General features: G+C 33.6%; 1 protein-coding gene across 3 annotated transcripts; it reads left to right on the top strand.

The window, feature by feature from the left end:
• The first annotated feature begins 10,122 nt into the window (after positions 1-10,122).
• LOC123561868 (uncharacterized) lies at positions 10,123-17,847 on the top strand. 3 transcript variants are annotated; one of them, XM_045354536.2, is made up of 8 exons: positions 10,162-10,263; positions 10,437-10,466; positions 11,815-11,929; positions 12,862-12,983; positions 13,613-13,693; positions 14,743-15,009; positions 15,496-15,577; positions 16,401-17,847. In XM_045354536.2, the coding sequence occupies exons 3-8, from the start codon at positions 11,838-11,840 to the stop codon at positions 17,296-17,298; spliced, it is 1,542 nt and encodes a 513-aa protein (XP_045210471.2). In that variant the 5' UTR covers positions 10,162-10,263; positions 10,437-10,466; positions 11,815-11,837; the 3' UTR covers positions 17,299-17,847. The 3 variants fall into 3 exon arrangements, with proteins under 3 accessions (XP_045210472.2, XP_045210471.2, XP_053408781.1); XM_045354537.2 differs by lacking the exon at positions 10,437-10,466 and having other exon boundaries at positions 10,123-10,263; XM_053552806.1 differs by having other exon boundaries at positions 10,202-10,466.
• Positions 17,848-18,426: the final 579 nt, after the last annotated feature.

Here is an 18,426-nt window from a genome sequence, read left to right as displayed (position 1 = left end):
TATTAAGATTGGGGTTTAATAATTAAGCATTCGCAAAAAATCTTACATAATAATGTTACATAAGACATATTTTGATGTCTTAGTAATTATTTGGGATATACTTACCAGGAATTAGTAATATGTTTTGCAAGTCTTTATTTCTTTCAATAAGCTTACTCCCAAGCGTGTAGGGAAGATCATCACATCCTATCACACACCAAGATTTTAGGTTATTTCTTATACCAGTAGTCTTTGCAATTTCCTGTTCATATATACATTCAAGATATTAACATCACTGTCATATTTTGTTTCGTTTAATTTTCACTTATTTAACTTGGAGATTAATCAGACATTTTTTCTGCATTATGGTACATATCTTTATTATCTTTGTTTCATTTTACATCTAGTTATTTAGATAGACGATTTAAAACGACATTATTTACTTAAATGTTTAATTTTCTATTATCTTTCATAGTTACTTTTATATGCCTCCTTGTAAAGATGCAATGATATTGAAATATTTCCAATATGACATTAATATTTACATGTAACCTTAATAACACATCTAACGGAACATTTATATTTATTTCAATTAATTTCCATTATATCGGAATCGAATTCGTTCAAATTTAGACTGGTTGAGTTGATTTAATATGTTGGTAACGCAGCAGATTTTTTAAATATGATGAATCTTTAAGTATTTCTTTAAATTAAATACAATACATGTATCCCATACAGCGAGTTGATATGGAAGTCCGAGGGCAATGTAGGCTATTACGCGAATGATGTTACTACTACCTATAAAAATTAAACAATCTCAGAATGAGCCCTGGAAATATGTGAAACTGCTTTTGCCTTGCTCATTATGCACAACCATTATAAGCCGCAAAACAGGGATCACCAGGTACCAGTGGGGTTAGAAACATTAAGCTCTTATGAATAGTGTAAGCACCAGTCCTCGTTTACCTACTCTACCCTATAGATTCCATCTGAACTCGCCCTTAGTGACTTTTCGGCCTGCAGTATCGCGACGGCGCTCATCAAGCTACATTAGGACCTTTTTGCCAAGTTTTCTTTTTATCTATTTGTCCATGGAGAGTGATAGGATAAGACAGAAAATGGAGAATTTTCAATTCCCCAATGTGCATGTGCAATACGATGAAATCGCCTCCGACGCATGCGCAGATGTTATTGGATTTCATGGATGAATGAATTCAGTTATATGCATAATTTGGCAAAATAACTTATTCCGTAAGCACAGTTTGATGTCTTGAACCGTTTTTAAGGAACAACAGTTATAAAAGTGTTTATTTAGAAGTGTGATTGACGACAATTTTAAAAGTATCAATACAGTATTCCGTAATATAAGTATAATTATAATTTTTTTTTACCTTTAGGACGTTTTCGACTGAATGGTACGAACATGGATTCACCATCAAGGGTTCGCCTATGGAAATGTCGGTCTGTGTTTGCAAGTGTTTACTAGGGACCCATTCATAGGGTTCCGTCTGTGTTTTTGTACTAACAACATTACCTACAAGTCATTGAATAAAAGTTGCTTTGATCATCATCGTCAGTTTTGTTAACTGAATAAAAAGCAATCGATTTTTATATACTTCTTTTTCCTTTATAAAAAATGAGATTGAGTATAAAGCCGAGTCCTGACTGGAAACCAGCAACTCCTGAGTTACAACAGCAGTATTTCAGCATGCTACAGAAAGATACCGCGACGTACGACGTTAAAACCTGATACAGCTGTCAGATGTTTAAGACTTTCATTACTGAAATAATCACTATACATGTATATAGATATCAGATGCTGAAGACATTCATAACTGAAATAAACACTTTATATAGATATGAAAAATTTCAGATATTCATTAGTGAAATAAACAATGTAAACCTGTACAAAATATAAGACATAGAAATGAAACCGAATAGGAACTGCTGACATGGTTCTTTAAACGTTTTTTTTCACATAATAACACCATAGTTTGACAAGATAACATGAAATGTGACAACATCAAACAGCTGTGTCGTTCCATAGGCAGCCGTTATTTTATTATAAGCATATCCATCAATTCGTTTCGTAATAACGTTATCATTGTCAGCAAAGTACATAATACATAGGAAATTACTATATAGTACCTTCAATAATGCGTGCTATATCGTCTTTGAAGACTCCATATTCAACCGTTGTGCTCTTCATAACATCTTGAAGCTTGCTATGTATATATTCGTTCCTAATTTCCTTGAATGCTGTTTGATGTTGTTGAACAAATCCCTTTATTTCGTCGGTAGGTGAGGGCTCGCCGTTGTAAAGCCATCTGGATGGACTTAGAACAGGGGTTTTTTTTTGCAAAGAACTTGCTACTAGGATGTTGGCAGTTGTAGTAATTACACTAGCCTTACATTTGTAATTGTAGTTTATTCTCCAATTACGCGCGACCACTTGATTGTTATCGAAAAAGGTTATTGAGTCTTTATTTGATATTTGGTTTGTTTCTAAAGGAATGTTACCTATATTTCTAAGCCATGTCTTTATTGAGGAGTAGCTGCCTGCTGGCCTACAGCTATTAAACATGGAAACCACATTCTTACTTTGGCTTATATAATAAGCTACGATATTTTTCGAAAATGAAAAGGGAGACACTGTTTTTAAGTTTCTTGCCTTGTAAACGCTTTCTACAGCACCAGCGATGCAAACTAGTTTTTTGTTTTCGGAATCCTGGCACTATGCTGAGTGCAACAGAAAAGAAGTAAGTAAAGAATTTCTGTTTTGTAGCCACTCTTTTACGTTAAAATACAATAAATTATCGGGATTTATATATTCAGATGACATATTGACACTATCATGATAAATGTTATCTGAGATGCTGTCGCCTAGAGCACATGCTATACCTGTCATTTCTTCAGCGCTAAAAGAACCCTTCTTTATTTTCTCCACTATGTCTATAACTACATCCGACTCTAGGTTTCTCTTTAATTCCCCTTGTTGTTCACATTCTGCATATCTTACACATTTCTCGCAGACAAAATTGGCATATTGCCCAAGAAGACCAAGATTTCGAAGTTTAGCTATAGTATCCTTTTTTACTTTTTTATTAGAGATTTTAAAAACTGGACCTGACTCACCCAAACATATCTCTTCATGTCTTTTACAAGCACAGGAAGGCATTCTGAAACGCTGTCAGTGAAAACGAACTGCAGAATAACAACAATTTTTTTTTCATGTGCACACCTCGAAAATATCGTGCATGACCTCGAGGTCAACAGCAAATACAGCATAAAACAATGACATAGAAGGTTTGTGTTGGTTTATGGGAGTGGGAGGGGGCATTGTCTAAGTACTCCAGCTGGGGCACATCGAGCAAATTATGCTCAATATATTTTGGGAAATAAAAACAAATTAATTAACACACACCCTGTATACGTGATACTATTTATAGAGGGCTGCTGATGCAGGTTGCGATGACAGCAATATTAATATTTTAATATACGTCGTTCGATTAGTCAAAGACTTCCCGAAATAAATAGAGAATTATTTCGGCCCAATTTTTCATTATTTAAGGACAGGTAATGAGTAAACGGTGTATATAGACTAATTCTCCCAACTCAGCATCTCTCAGCGCAGCAACTGGGAGGCTGAATAGTTTCGAAAGGGCCGTGTATCGAACAGTCAATGCCGATAGGTTAGTGCAGTCATACTTCGGATACGCGCTTTCGGACAGGCCTGTTTTTCTAAAGTGATATCACACCTTCTATTGTTCTGAAAATAGCCCCTTCGGGGTATAATAGTAGAAATGGGCTATATAGCCCGTTCTGCAAATTTCCCCAGCCTGATACATATAGCAAACGCGGCCACACAGGGCGTGAAATTATCCTCTACTTGTACAGACACAGAGCGCGGAGAGAGACAGAGTGAGATAAAGCTCCCGGAACAAATAGAGAGAAATCCTTTTTGATACAGGCCTGTCTCAATGGAGGTTTCTTACACGCTGACCTATAGCAATATCAGATTAATGGTCTTTCTTGAGAGGTGAATGATTGCACAACATCGACTGTTTGTCCTTCCAAAATACCAGTTGCTTAGTATATGACTATATATATAGTGGTAAAGGTGTTTATAGTAGTGAACTGTTAAGTCAATATTCATTGTTGCGTATTCAGAAGCTGTTCTAAGGATAAGGTGAAGAAAACAACAACAATAACAATACCCTCTAAGTAAATAGACCAACGTAATCGTCAACATATAACACATGTTATAATTTTCCTGTTCCTTTTAAACTGTGAGTTTCACGCCAACAGGCGGGTTAAAATGATGTTTGTTGTATTTCATTCATTGTACATCTTAGTCCTTCCACATCATTAGTTGCCGGTAGAATCCGGCGACTATATTTGATACGCTTTAGGATTCTGCAGCTGGTAGAAGTTATTAAAATGTGACCATGGAAAAAAAGATATTGTAAATAAGAGAAAAATAAGGCAGTTAAAGAAAGACTCACATAAAGGAATTAGGAGCTTAAAATTGCATAAGATTTTTATTATTTCAAAAGATAGCTTTTTAGGAAAATAGGAAAAATGTATAAAGAACTTTTCCTCATACTCCGTATCAATAGCTATATCACGTGATCTGAAACAGGTTAACATTCTCACAGAGAGAATGCCTTTACAATGGGAGTACAACCATGTTCGATTGATAATCAGAGTTAGACCCTCAACCTACACAGAACCCTAATTTAATCCTAGTCTTTATAACATTCTACAGATAATTTCAGATATGGCCTTTAGTAGTTATTTGAATTGGAGTAAAACATTAAACGGAATTCTAACATAGTGCTGATTGCATAAAAGAAAGAGGAAATAAAACAGGGTCTTTAAAAATGGATACTTTTTTATTGAAAGTTATGTACACGATGCTTTTATTTGTAAAACAGACATTATTGACGGACAATGCAGTTGTATTGCTTCAAGTAAATGAAAACATGTGTACTTTCATTTAAACAATTGAAACTTTATTAAATTTTTGTGTGTTATTTATTCAAGATAATACTAATTAATCTTTGCTATGTGTACATGTGGTATGTATATAAACACACTGGCTCGTGAATTCTCTGTTTAGCTGTTTCGGATCACTTGATAAATTTTGTTGATATGGAGATTATGTATATAATTAAATTTCGTGATTATTTTACCTTATTGTAAATTCAGTTCTCCTGCGTTTTGATGCTCTGCATCAAAATTTTACTCGTTTAACTTGGAAGTATTATAATATTATAGAGTCTACATTCCTGATTTGACTTAGATCAGAATAATGGTCTTGATAACAACTGAAAAAAATTGAAACTCAGTCATTTCGGATGAACAACTACATAAGTCTGAATTTAAGAGCACAGCCTTGTTCATTCATTCCATATACCGACCGAAACATAGAAGTAAATTTCGCATATGGGTCATAATCAGTCAATATTAAGGTACTAAATACGACAGTAAAAATCCTATTCACACTACAAAGGCAGTGTTCCTTCTCCAACATTCATGCATTCCCATCAGACTGTCTGTTTGCCTAGGATCTACATCAAAGACACCAGTGTTGTTATATCATCACCTGTTCTTTCAGTACTACATACACTGCTTTGTTTGACGCAGAGTTTCCTTTTGATGCATCTTGTAGTAACTTTCGTACTTGTTTGTAGCAGTGAACTTCATAGTACTTCTTCATTTGAATGTCACGCCATAGGTACGTGCCATGATATCCCACCCAGTCATAATATGCTGGCGTCTTGCTGACCAAGTCTAGAACTATCCTATTAATTCTGATCACCCAACTAGTACCATTTTTCACGTCTTTTGTATGAAGCGGCCAGGGAACGAACCCATGAATTCCCGCGGCTACTGTACCATGTGTGCATTATCATGAATATGTATATTTGCTTTTAATTCGATGTTTAAAGAGACAAATAAACTATAGATTATGCATCATTTGGTGCCACGCCATCAGTGCACGTGCTAATATTTAGCTTAATTACTTGTCTGTCTTGTGAACAGTAAGGGCAATATAACCACTTTCCTTGCACTTTACACATTTATAAAAGACATAAAGCTTCTCCCAGCTGCCTTTGTCTACTGTATGCATCATTATTTACTGTGACTCACAAAAGTAAGTCTAATTTGTAACACGAATGTCCAATCCCACCTCCGCCTTCTTCTAGCGTGAGATTAAAAAGAAGTAATTGTCAATCATTAAAAATGGCAACAAAACATAGTTTGCATGGAACTCAGAATGCTTTAAATCACATCTGATTTGACCTTGATAGCACTGAAACTTAGTTAAGGAGGGAAGAGGTAAAGAAACCTAGATCATTTCCTCCTCATTTCTGACGTATGCGATTGTAACTTTGAAACACTTAACTGTCACGATTGGCATTTTCATTTTTTAATCTTTCAAATTAAAGTTTTGGTTGAAATATCGTATGCAATAAGTGAGAGGTACTGTTAACTTAACGACAAGTGAAAGAAGTATGTTCACAAAGTATGCTAATACATTGTAAAATATCTATTCAATAGTGTTTCAACCTTCAGAATAAATTGCAAAGTTAGTGTATGAATAGTTGAAATTAATTACCAGAAGAAGATTTAAAACAATAAAGATCCGGGAAGGCCTTAAATTATTTACTCTATAGCTGTATGATGACAGTGATGTAGGGAAATGATTTTTTCCGGGTTCTTTAAGTCGATTTGGCTTTAAACGATTAACATATTTTACTTTACTTTTACATATGACAATAATGTTGTTTTTAATGTCATTAGCTAACGTGACCTAAAAGCCCGTTTGTCAAGTAGTCTACTTTAAATTCATCCGGCGGCCGCTTTTAACACCATAAGTGTGTTTGTTAGAAGTCGTCTTATCACTAAATGACAATCTTCCGTATTAACCAATTTAACGACGTATTATGAAAACAAGGGATAAGTTAATTATACTCAATGGCCTCAAATTCATTAGTTTATTGAAACTTAGTTGATAATAGATGTCTTTACAAGGTCAAAGCTGTTGTAAACAAAGACTATTCAGACTATCGGGGGATGGTGTATAAAATAATTAATTTTAGAAGATAACGACAAAAAAGCTAATTCTATGGAGAAAATAGAGCATTCTTTACAAAAAGAATATATATGAGCCGTACCATGAGAAAACCAACATAGTGGCTTTGCGACCAGCATGGATCAAGACCAGCCTGCGCATCCGCGCAGTCTGGTCAGGATCCATGCTGTGTGTTTCAAAGCCTATTGCAAGAAGAGAAACAATTAGCGAACAGCATGGATCCTGGCCAGACTGCGCGGATCCATGCTGGTCGCAAAGCCACTAGGTTGGTTTTTAGCTCACCTGAGCAATGCTCAGGTGAGTTTTCTGATCGCTCGATGTCCGGCGTCCGTCGTCCGTCGTCTGTCGTCTGTCAACATTTAGCTTGTGTATGCGATAGAGGCTGTATTTTTCAATTAATCTTCATGAATATTGGTCAGAATGATAACCTTAATGAAATCTAGGCCGAGTTCGAAAATGGGTCATCTCGGGTCAAAAACTAGGTCACTAGGTCAAATCAAAGGAAAACCTTGTGTATGCGATAGAGACTGTATTTTTCATTTAATCTTCATGAATATTGGTCAGAATGATAACTTTGATAAAATCTAGGCCGAGTTCGAAAATGGGTCATCTCGGGTCAAAAACTAGGTCACTAGGTCAAATCAAAGAAAAACCTTGTGTATGCGATAGAGGTGGTATTTTTCAATTAATCTTCATGAATATTGGTCAGAATGATAACCTTGATGAAATCTAAGCCGAGTCCGAAAATGGGTCATCTCGGGTCAAAAACTAGGTCACTAGGTCAAATCAAAGAAAAACCTTGTGTATGCGATAGAGGCTGTATTTTTCAATTCTTCTTCATGAATATTGGTCAGAATGATAATCTTGATAAAATCTAGGCCGAGTTCGAAAATGGGTCATCTCGGGTCAAAAACTAGGTCACTAGGTCAAATCAAAGAAAAACCTTGTGTATGCGATAGAGGCTGTATTTTTCAACTGATCTTCATGAATTTTGGTCAGAATGATTGCCTTGATGAAATCTAGGCCGAGTTCGAAAATGGGTTATCTCGGGCCAAAAACTAGGTCACTAGGTCAAATCAAAGAAAAACCTTGTGTATGCGATAGAGGCGGTATTTTTCAATTGATCTTCATGAATTTTAGTCAGAATGATGACCTTGAAGAAATCTAGGTCGAGTTCGAAAATGGGTTATCTGGGGTCAAAAACTAGGTCACTAGGTCATATCACATAAAAACCTTGTGTATGCGATAGAGGCTGTATGTTTCAATTGATCTTCATGAATTTTGGTCAGAATGATTGCCTTGATGAAATTTAGACCAAGTTCGAAAATGGGCCATCTGGGGTCAAAAACTAGGTCACTAGGTCAAATCAAAGAAAAACCTTGTGTATGCAATAGAGGCTGTATTTTTCAACTGATCTTCATGAAATTTAGCCAGAATGATTACCTTGATAAAATCTAGGCTGATTTCGAAAATGGGTCATCTGGGATCAAAAACTAGGTCACTAGGTCAAATCGAAGAAAAACATTGTGTATGCAATAGAGGATGTATTTTTCAATTGATCTTCATGAAATTTGGTCAGAGTGATTGCCTTGATGAAAATTAGGTTGATTTTGAATATTGGTTATCTGAGGTCAAAAACTAGGTCACTAGGTTAAATTAAAGAAAAATCTTGTGTATGCGATAGAGACTGTTTTTTTCAGTTGATATTTATGAAATTTGGTCAGGTTGATTGCCTTAATGAAATCTAGGTCGAAATTGAATATGGGTCATCTGAGGCCAAAAACTAGGTCACTTGGTCAAATCAAAGAAAAAACTTCAGTATGTGATAGAGGCTGTATTTTTCAGTTGATCTTCATGAATTTTGGTCAGAATGATTGCCTTGATAAAATCTAGGTCGAGTTTGAACATGGGTCATCTAGGGTCAAAAACTAGGTCATATCTAAGAAAATGCTTGTTTTATCGCAAGAGACCAATTTTTTGGTCCAATCTTAATGAAAATTGGTCAGAATATTTGTTTCCATGAAATCACTAGGTCAAACATGTTTTACACTGTTATGGAGTGTTTCTTAGGTGAGCGACCTAGGGCCATCTTGGCCCTCTTGTCTCATGGCGCGGCTCATATATGGACATCTGACAATACAATGCAACAATTGAAAACAAATTCATAAAGTACATTAAACAAATTGTCTACAGTGATGTTTTATTATTTTTTTTATTTAACATCCTTTTCTTCGAAAGAAACAAAAGCAAATGAGGAGTCGTCAAGTGATAACAAGTGAGGTTTCTAGATGTATTTGTTTTTTCTGAAGTACACTGTATAACGGGTCAACAACCAACCACAATATTTTTCCTTAAGATATATCTTCCTTTGGTTCATTAAGTATGCAGCTGAACTTACAGTTTCTGTTTTGTCATTTTAAAACGCAGTTTGATATGTCACGTTTACATCAAAACAGATTTATAACTTTGATAACTTAAACTGGTAATTCGTATGATGCATGATAAATTGTTTAACAAATATATTGATATTTTGAACATGGTATTAAACTGCGAATTAAAAGGGCATCTCTAACATATAAGATAAGGAAGGATTCCACCATCCCCAACTCCTACAAAAATGCATGATATTTGCTTATGCAACAATATGCAACGCATCTGAACAAATTTCTATGTGTTATTTAAGACAAAAGAATTAAAGATGCATTCTGCACGATTTGAATACATATACGTCACATGTATATTTACGTTGATGTTTTCTTGGGATAGAGACCTTGAACAAATATTTACGACATCAGCTCATTTAAGAGGTAATGAAATCGTTCAGTTAAAACCTTTCACAAAAATCAAAATAATGTTATAGTACTTCTTTCAAGCGTTTGGTGATGGTTTCTTGCAGAGGATAAACATGTAATAATGGACGCCAAATGCATATGAAATACTTGTGTCAGGAATTTAAGCGTCAGCGGCTACGTGTCTCAAAATTCCACATAGGAAACAGTGTCTGTGGTAAAATTGTGGCGCAAGTCACACTTACAGTGACTATAACTATACAAAAACAGGATCCTAGAGGGCGTCGTGAGACTGTTTATCTCGCGACATTTCACTTGCCAAACTATTGTTATGTACTTGAACACCGGTAGTGACTAACTACGCCAGCAAACGGCCATATCAATTAGAGTCAAGTACTGACAATAACGTTTTTCATTTGTGTAATAATGTGCATTTGTCATTTTATTTGAGTAAACTATAGCTTTATTGTTACCTATGCAAAAAGACTTTATTGTGTTTTTTCCAAAGTTTGCATTTAAAATGGAAGTATTTGTATTTACATTGATTTGTACATTCATCTTTGTAGGAGGAATAAAAAATATATACAGCTACGGTGGTAAGTACGGTGCCCCTAAAGTGACATGTTACACACTTTTTTTCCAATTAGGTAATGTGAGACTTTTTTTTATTTCGTTTAAACGAAATAGTTATTTCGTTTAAACGAAATCATTTCGTTTAAACGAAATAAGTTATTTCGTTTAAACGAAATCATTTCGTTTAAACGAAATAATCGTTTCGTTTAAACGAAATAACTTATTTCGTTTAAACGAAATCATTTCGTTTAAACGAAATAAGTTATTTCGTTTAAACGAAACGATTATTTCGTTTAAACGAAATGATTTCGTTTAAACGAAATAACTTATTTCGTTTAAACGAAATGATTTCGTTTAAACGAAATGATTATTTCGTTTAAACGAAATGATTTCGTTTAAACGAAATAACTTATTTCGTTTAAACGAAATGATTTCGTTTGAACGAAATGATTTCGTTTAAACGAAATAAAAAAAGTCTCACATTACCTAATTGGAAAAAATGTGTGTAACATGTCACTTTAGGGGCACCGTAGGTAAGTATTTATTTCAAGCGTTATTTACAAGTGATACATGGCATCAGCATCGGATTGTTTCTGAAATAATCTTTTAAAAAGGTTTATATTCACGCAGTTTATTCGGCAACGAATATTGTATGGCATATGTGTTTTATTTTATTTCTAAAAAATTGAAATGGTTAATTATCACGTTAATTAAGTCTTTACGCAATTACAGTAAAATTCGAAAATATCTTTTGATAAACTGTATAAAATTTGTTATGTACATTTTATTACTTACGATAAAATTAGAGCGATAGTTAATGGTCTAATGCATTCCGAAACTAATTATTTAAAAAAAAAATATTAATGATTTTCATCGTTTTATTCAAAGATTTTCAGCAAAGATTTTGTTTTCAAAAACAAACATTCAATTTACATGCTGTTTGTCGTACATCAACTAAACCATAACTTCAAACTTATAAACATATATAGTGGTTTTAGTGCAATGCCAAAGCAAGCAATGTTAGCTGATGTGCCTGTATATTACAACTGAAATTTTATGAACTATTTGCAGTTTTAATGTAACAAGCGACAATTCTTATAACGAACAGGGTTTAACCTACAAAGGATAAAATTGTAGTTTCAATCCTAAACCAAAAACACTAAATAAAACTATATAAATATGGAAATATCCATCATCTGAAACAAATATTTCAAACTTGAAAATGAACGAAAAAAACTTTTGTTTAATGTTTTCCAGAGCTTAACAAATACCTTCTGGTCTAAATTTCTGAATGCATTCATAGCATTTTATCAAGTGCAGATACTCAAATACTGTACATTACCATTATCAAAAATATTTTGTTTATACTAGTACCATGTAAAAATTACGAAGTGATGGTATGTGGTGATGCGAACAGTCAATGGTCAATATGTCAACCGAAAACCCCTGGTGTCAGAAGGATACTCAGCGCACATCTGGATATCAGGTTGGTTGATTAATATATTTGAGGGACACTCAAAATGGGATAATGGTTTTCGTGTAGTTTGACTTGTTTTATTGATCTTTAACAGTGAATTTTATCCTTCGGAATGGACAATTCATTGTTTCAAACAATAAATTTGTGAAAAGTTATTTTTCTTGATATAGCTAAGAATTCGAATTATGGGTAAAGAAGATTCTTATAGCTAACAAAAGCAAAAAAAAATTATGTAATTTTCTGTTAAAAAACCAAACCTCGTGTTTAATTATTATTACTATACAGGTGTTGTTTTTTTTTTTTTTCGAGGAAATATTATTGACTTTTTTTACCGCGCATGATTCGTTTTGAGTTCCCCGTGGTGTAATAAACTTCACTCGAAGATTAACTTTGAACGAAATCACAATTAAAAGAATAAAATACAAAATAAGTGCGTTTTTGGTTACAATCAAGACACTGCATCTCTTGAACACGTTTATTTCAAATTCTAAAGTATGTAAATACTTTAGTTTGAATTAAACGACAACAATACCTACAAAGGTACATAGAATCAAATTAGAAATGTTGCAGAAATGGCAATACTTCCGTTATTAACATTACCATCAGTGACGAAAATGGTGAAATGGTAATAATTTCGTTATTATCATAAAACATTTGGTGAAAATTTTTGCGTTTTCTGTATTTCCGTTGCAAGAGTATAGTGAAAATCGGCAAAAATAGTACAAATTTGGTAAAAACGTAAAATGTAATTTTTTGTAACTAGCAATTAAAGATGGTGATTTTATCAATAATATCATTACAAATTTGGAGTTGTCGTGATTATAGGTTTGGCGAACATTGAAATATTACCATTATTATTTAAAATAGATGAAAAGGTACTTATATTGTTAATACTTTTATAATGATCAAAATATAAATTATAAATCTGGAATTACTTTCAGATATGAGAACAGGTATTGTCGTCGGTACGGAATGCCAGAGAATTTTGGACTCTCAGCCTCTGGTCGGTCTATGTGGACTGTAAAATGGTGTTATGGAACGTTCTTTCTATGTCTAGAACTAGGTAACTTATCAATATGTCAAAATACAAAATATATGGCTAAGATATAGAGGATATCTTATAATAATAATAATTTGATATCCATTGCGTATGTTACATAAACATTCCCAGAGTGATATTATATTTATACATTTGAACCTGCGTTTGTGGTCACCTGCATTAAGCAGTCATTTGCCTTATGCAGTCAGTCAGTTAACGTTCTAGATTTTCTTTCTGTACTATGTTCAACATGTCTTAAGCAGCTACCTGCATCGAGCAGCCAGATAGTTCCTTAACCAGTTGCTTACTACAGCTTTTATGGTATATAAATATATAGGATATCTGCTTCAGTGTAAAATCAAATATCTTGCCCCGAATGATAACTAGTTGCAATATTTGCACAAATGGCGCAACCAGAAGTGTAAATTCATGATCTTGATGTTACATATGAAACAAAAACAAAATTCATTTGATTTTAATGAATTTATCAGATTTTTCACGTTTTGTATTTCTTAACTGCATAAAGATATATTTCAAATCTCTTAATAAAAAATTACCAGATATGCTTCACAGTCATATTCAGTTTAACAATGCACCTTGAGCAGCATAGTATGTCGTATATTCTAAAAAAGAATCCGTTGCTCATTTTACAGATTCAGAAATTTCTGATGAACATCCTGATGGAGATAATAGTTTTGGCGTAGCAGCTTCCACGTCAGACCTTTATGAACCCGGTAAGTATGTATTACCATTTGTTACAACATTATATGACATCTTGAGACTTATATCACCAGTGTTACTACAAATTGCTATGATTTAAAACAGATTGAGTGTATAGAATTTCACAAAAATGTCACTGAAAATAAAAAGAGAAAAGATCTGATTGTCATTTTAATGTGACCGGAAACATATATATTTAGTTACGATCAGAAAGGTCTGAGAGCATGTTGATAGCAAACCAAAATCGGAAGGATGTGGGCTTTTATCAAAAGTTGTTATCCTTTTATTTGCGTCTTTACTTTATCTAAATAATACAAATGTTTGATATAAATAGCACGAAGAATGGATGTTGATAATACAAAGATAACATCTTGTTATACACTTCAATAAGACAAAAATAATTCTTTGAAGTGAGCATATAACAAAAGGTTCAACGGAAGTAATTCAATGTGACAGTATATAAATAGCTGTCGTGTCTTTGTTTTGCTATAAATAGCATATTGACGCATCTTTTCACTGCTTTTGTTGAATACTTATGTGAAATAAATAACATATTGCCTTACAAATATGCAATATCAGTAGAGTTAATACACGAATAAAGTAATGTGTATTAATATGACTTAACAGTACAGATCTTTAATTACAAATATCTTTGCACGTTCGTATACTTTATTTATTGTTTGGAACTTAATGAATACTTTTTAATATATAATCAGAAGACAATCAACACAAGTATTATTTTCCGGAATTCTATTGACTACAATATCTAGAGCATAACTGTATAATACGGTACTGTCTCGTAGCTTCTGAACAATGTAAAAATTTTAAAGGTTTAGAATAAAATATCCTATATGCAACTCTTTCTAAAATCAAACATTAAGTCTTTTGAATTTAAAATTTACTTTTGAGATACTGTAATTGTCAGTTGGTAAAACTGTTGCAGAAACAAGATGAAATATTCCTATTGGCTTTGATCAGTTATTTCAGAAGAATGAATGTGATGAGTCTAGGTCAGTCTACAAACATTACAAAAAATTAAAGGATAATCACTGTTATATTACAGACAAAACAACATCTCAGCTGTCAGATAAGACAACATCACAAACAACTACCGAATCCATAACGACATTAGACAATGTCTTGACGACAGAATTCAACTATAATGAACACTTTATAGTTGAGACTGGTCCACTGGAGACGGACGATTACATCACAAACGAAGAGTATTTTGAGGGCGAACTACTCACTGCTGACAACAGTTCTTCAAATACAAGTCATGCTGAAGAACATATAATGGACAATAATTACGACTTGGATCCACGTTTGAAATGTATGAACATTTAGAGATTTAGCACATTTATAACACAAGCGAAAACGAAAATAAATCTACAGATCATAGAGATTTGTAAAGTTTCAAATAATACCACGTTTAAATAGAAATCGGTTTTTGCTAGTTTTTTTTTATTTCTTTATTTTTTTGTTTATGCTTTTATGATAATTTTTCAGTTTTGCTATTCAGAGCAGCTTTCCTGTAAATACAGAGTTTATGCTTAATAAAGAATCCTAAAAGTTTCATATCAATACGTCAACAAATAAAAGCAAAAAAAAAAACAATGAAATTTAAACCTGGATTAAACAGTTACTTTTTGTAACAGTGCCAGTTTGCCTAATTAGTATATACTGATTATAATGAAATATTGTAGTTTTTTCAGTAAGATTCCGTACAATTGTAAGACCTACACTGGTATAAAAAGTTAAAAAAACGTATTATATAACTGTATTTTCATTCCGCTGATTTTGTTGGGATTTTTTTCAGTTTGGTTGATATTTGCTATTGTTGGTGGCGGGATCATCATAGTCATCCTGATTGCAGTAATTGCTTTTCTAACAATGCAATGGTAAGAAATTAACTCATTTGAATGATATGACCCGCACCTTAAGAAGGCAACATAGTGTGTTTGCGACCGCCATGATCCATTCTTTTTGTTTTTCAAAGCCTATTGCAATTAGAGAAACAGTTAGTGTAGAGCATGGATCCTGACTGCGCTGATGCGCAGGCTGGTCTGAATCCATGCTGGTCGCAAATGCACTATGTTTGTTTTCTCATGGCGGGCTCGTATTTATTAAAAAAACGTCGTTCATATAATTCCTAAAACATTGTTTTTTCATTCTTGAACAAATTTGTTAGCTATTTAATTGGATACTTATTTCCTTATTTATGAATTTACTAAAATGTTATGGAAGAATGTGTTTTTAATGACTAAGCAACTTTTTAACATTTTCAAATCAGTTCCAAATGTCGAAGCAAACTATAAAACAATGAACATATAGTTAACTCGGTGCCAGTCTTTAGATTCTAACTAACATTTGTGTATGTATAATTCATACATTACTTGTATAAAAATGTATTATGTCCCGATAAGTGTAAATCAGCATAACACTTCTCTAAACACTCTGCGCCTTCCAAAAAGTTAACTTACCTTGACCTTCTTCGACAATGTTAACACTTTTTCAACTTATAGGTATTACACTGTTTAAAATCGATAGTTAATTCGTTATTCAGACTTTTGTAAACTTATTAACTGGCAATATTGCCAGTATTTGACAAAGCCGAACATCAACGTTACTGGAATGTGCTGAACGTAGTAGCTGTCAATGGCTGCTATGGATGAAATCAGTTATACTTCAAAGTTTACATTCCATGTCTTCCGTCTTTTGCAGTTGTGATTCAAACACGGATGAGGAAAAGTCTTGTGATTCTAAACCTAAGAAATCAGCCAGGAGAAAGTACTTCCGGCCACAGAAATGGTCCACCTCGGCCCTTATGACGTCAGAACCTGAGTATTGTACGGATGTGTACGATTTTATTCCTGCTGCACAATTTAAGCATATGCCCTCTATCAGACGAGAATATGAAACACCTGAGAAACAAAGAAATAAGCAATCGGATGATGAATTAAGTAAAAAAGCAACAACTGAAGTTAATGATGATTCTGAAATTCAAAATGGTTCTTTATCGAAGAATAACTCTTCTAAACGCAACGATTATTTCATTTTATTACCACATGGCCGAGATGATGTTTCTTTAAATTCTAATAATATCAGCGGTCAGGCAAATACTGAGGATATATATGATCATTTAGTGCATACCCCAACAGCTTCGATGCCAGATTCCTCTACGTATCATCATCTCAATTTTAAAAGGGACTTAACTATTAACGAAAAAAGTGCAAACTCAGTGGACAATCTGAATAACCAGACGGCCCCAACTCCTGACACTGTAAGTGATGAATCAAAGCATAAATTGATTCAGCCTGTGAAGAAAAGTAAAGTGAACTCAGAAGACAATAATTATCAAAGGGATTTATCTCGTGACGAAAAAGGTGCAAAATCAGATTACAGTCTAGATTACCGAAGAGACTTATCTAATGGCGAAAAAGGTGCCAAACCAGCTGACAATGGAAAGTATCAAAGGGAATTAGCTGATGACGAAAAAGGTGACAAATCGGATCACAACCTGAGACACGAAAAATGCTTAACCCATGACGAAAAAAGTGTTAAATTAGATCAGAATCAAAATTTACAAAAGGATTTAACTGATTACGAAAAACAGTGCTGAATTAGATCACAATCTTATCAACGGTACCTAATAATAAAACCAACCATAGAATATTGTAAAGATTGTTGTTCACTTCCCATTGTAAAATATGATCATTTTATTTATTGTGTATTATAATTATAACACTTATCGCCAATAAAATACCAGTTCCTCTAATGGTTCATTTTTTCGTCATATACATGCTGATGTACTTTCTGTTACTTTTGGTTTTCAAGCAGAATTTAAGTTATTTCTTCAGTTCTAATACCTCTCAGTAAAAATGAATTATTTCTTGCAGAAGATTTTATTACATATTACTTTGCAAATCAGTCAGATGAAATATTTCAAATTGGTCTAATATTACAACTTCATAATGAGTTAAACAGAATTTCTGAATTAATCCCGTACAAATAAACAATGTATGCAAATGCACTGTTGTAATACATTCTTAACATGTTTAAATTGGCCTCTCACAACCTTATGACAGAGACAGTTTATGTTTCTCTTCAAGCGAGAGTTCATTAACTTTTGTATAATGTTTCCGATAGACTAATAAAAAAATAAAACTGATATGTGTGTTGAAGTTTTACTGAACAAGCTGTAACAGGACACAATTACATGTAAGCAATTTATCCATTTTAAGAGCAAGTTCAGAATAAATGAGCCGCGCGATGAGAAAAACAACATAGCGCGTTTGCGACCAGCATGTATCCAGACCAGCCTGCGCATCCGCGCAGTCTGGTCAGGATCCACGCTGTTCGCTAACGGTTTCTCTAATTGCAATAGGCTTTGAAAGCGAACAGCGGATGGGCAGGCTGGTCCGGATCCATGCTGGTCGCAAACGCACCATGTTGGTTTTCTCATGGCGTGACTCAAATGGTAATCGCAGTCGAGGTCGTGCTGCTTCTACTGCAATACAAGGCAACTCTACGGAACTGGTGAGAAGAGTTCCTGAAATAAAATATGAAAAGTGCTTCCAAATGCTATTTAAAAGCCATGGACAAAATAGCTTAAAATTAAATAACGTTCGGTTACACATTCTTGTATGATACAGGGCCATCCTTTGGCCATATCAGAAGATTGGCGAAACCGCATACTGAGAATGAGAATGCTGATTGTCCAATGCGTTAGCGGAAGACAGTTAAGTCA

The sequence above is a fragment of the Mercenaria mercenaria genome, chromosome 10 (genome assembly GCF_021730395.1).
Source record: "Mercenaria mercenaria strain notata chromosome 10, MADL_Memer_1, whole genome shotgun sequence".
Taxonomy (NCBI): Eukaryota; Metazoa; Mollusca; class Bivalvia; order Venerida; family Veneridae; genus Mercenaria; species Mercenaria mercenaria.
Note: the sequence above shows the minus strand (reverse complement) of the source record. Positions and strands in the feature narration are given on the sequence as shown.